The following is a 1,110-nucleotide window of genomic DNA, read 5'->3' as shown; positions in this document are numbered from 1 at the left end:
AAGGCATCTATCTGGCTGTAGGGGTGTGTCATATCTATTACTTTTTTTTAAATAAAACTGCTGTGAAGTTTCAGGGTTTTCTAGCATTTTATCATGTCTATAAAACTACATGTTGAATATTTCAAAAATGCTGAGCTTAAGTAAATGCTCCTCCCACATACATAATAGTATTCCAGTTTACTTTTAGCTGGTTCCTTTATTTACTATGGGATAAAACCTTAATATTTATGCTGATTCTAAGTTCTTGGAAGAAAACATCCACTGTTTGATATTTCAAACCAACTACATCCCTCCTTGTCCCCTCACCCTTAATATATTCACATATAAAATAAAGGTTGTAAAATACCTTTTACTCTCCTGTGCATATGAAATATCCATCCAAAGGGTAATACCATCCACACTCTTAAACTCTGGGAAGGACTGTGAACCATCAACTTCCTGGTAACTGTGACTCTCATCATCAGACTGGTAGAGATGGATGCTGCAGTCACTGCCACTCAGCAACCATACAGTCTGTTAGAATGAGCAATGGCAAAATATATATCTAAACTCTTCATATCTCATATCATGTAAAACTTATTACATGGGCTGTTACATCATATCACATCTTTTATTCCTAGTCTTAGAAATTATTAGTACAGTGATAGACTCAATACGTGTGTACATAAATATTGAAACTGTATAATAATATTTCAGGCAATTGCTATGATTGATAATGAGATATGATAACATATCCAGTTGTTCATCAAAGTGATTTTAAAAAATACTGACAATGATGAAAATCTGGTACCTGCACTTAACAATATTCCAAGATCCTGTTTTATCATTGTTGTATAGGGTGTATGCTATGGCATTGACTATATGTCTGACAAGGAGTGTCTATGATATTGCATATAATCTAAATATTAGGGGATGAAATAACAGCACTTCCCATGCTGATTATGACATTAATTAATAATCAAGAACACAAGGTGTATTGGTCCAACCTATCAGCTAAACTTATATTCTGAAGTCAAGACAATCTGTAAAGATTTATTCAATAGGTCAAAATTATTATAATAACAAGAATTTCTAGTATTTCTCTTATAGCAATTATGTAATAAAATATAA

The 1,110-nt window shown here is 32.3% G+C and overlaps 1 protein-coding gene across 2 annotated transcripts in view; it reads right to left on the bottom strand.

Moving 5' to 3' along the window:
• LOC119590812 (KICSTOR complex protein kaptin-like) overlaps nt 1-1,110 on the bottom strand; it is a 12,844-nt gene that overhangs the window by 6,191 nt on the left and 5,543 nt on the right. For both annotated transcript variants that reach the window (XM_037939548.1, XM_037939549.1), the window contains exon 7: nt 347-513. In XM_037939548.1, the coding sequence (XP_037795476.1) occupies nt 347-513 (167 nt within the window). The remainder of the gene's footprint in view (nt 1-346; nt 514-1,110) is intronic.

The sequence above is a fragment of the Penaeus monodon genome, chromosome 27, assembly GCF_015228065.2.
Source record: "Penaeus monodon isolate SGIC_2016 chromosome 27, NSTDA_Pmon_1, whole genome shotgun sequence".
Classification (NCBI taxonomy): Eukaryota; Metazoa; Arthropoda; class Malacostraca; order Decapoda; family Penaeidae; genus Penaeus; species Penaeus monodon.
The sequence above is the reverse complement of the archived record's forward strand: the minus strand, read 5'-3'. Positions and strand labels throughout refer to the sequence as shown.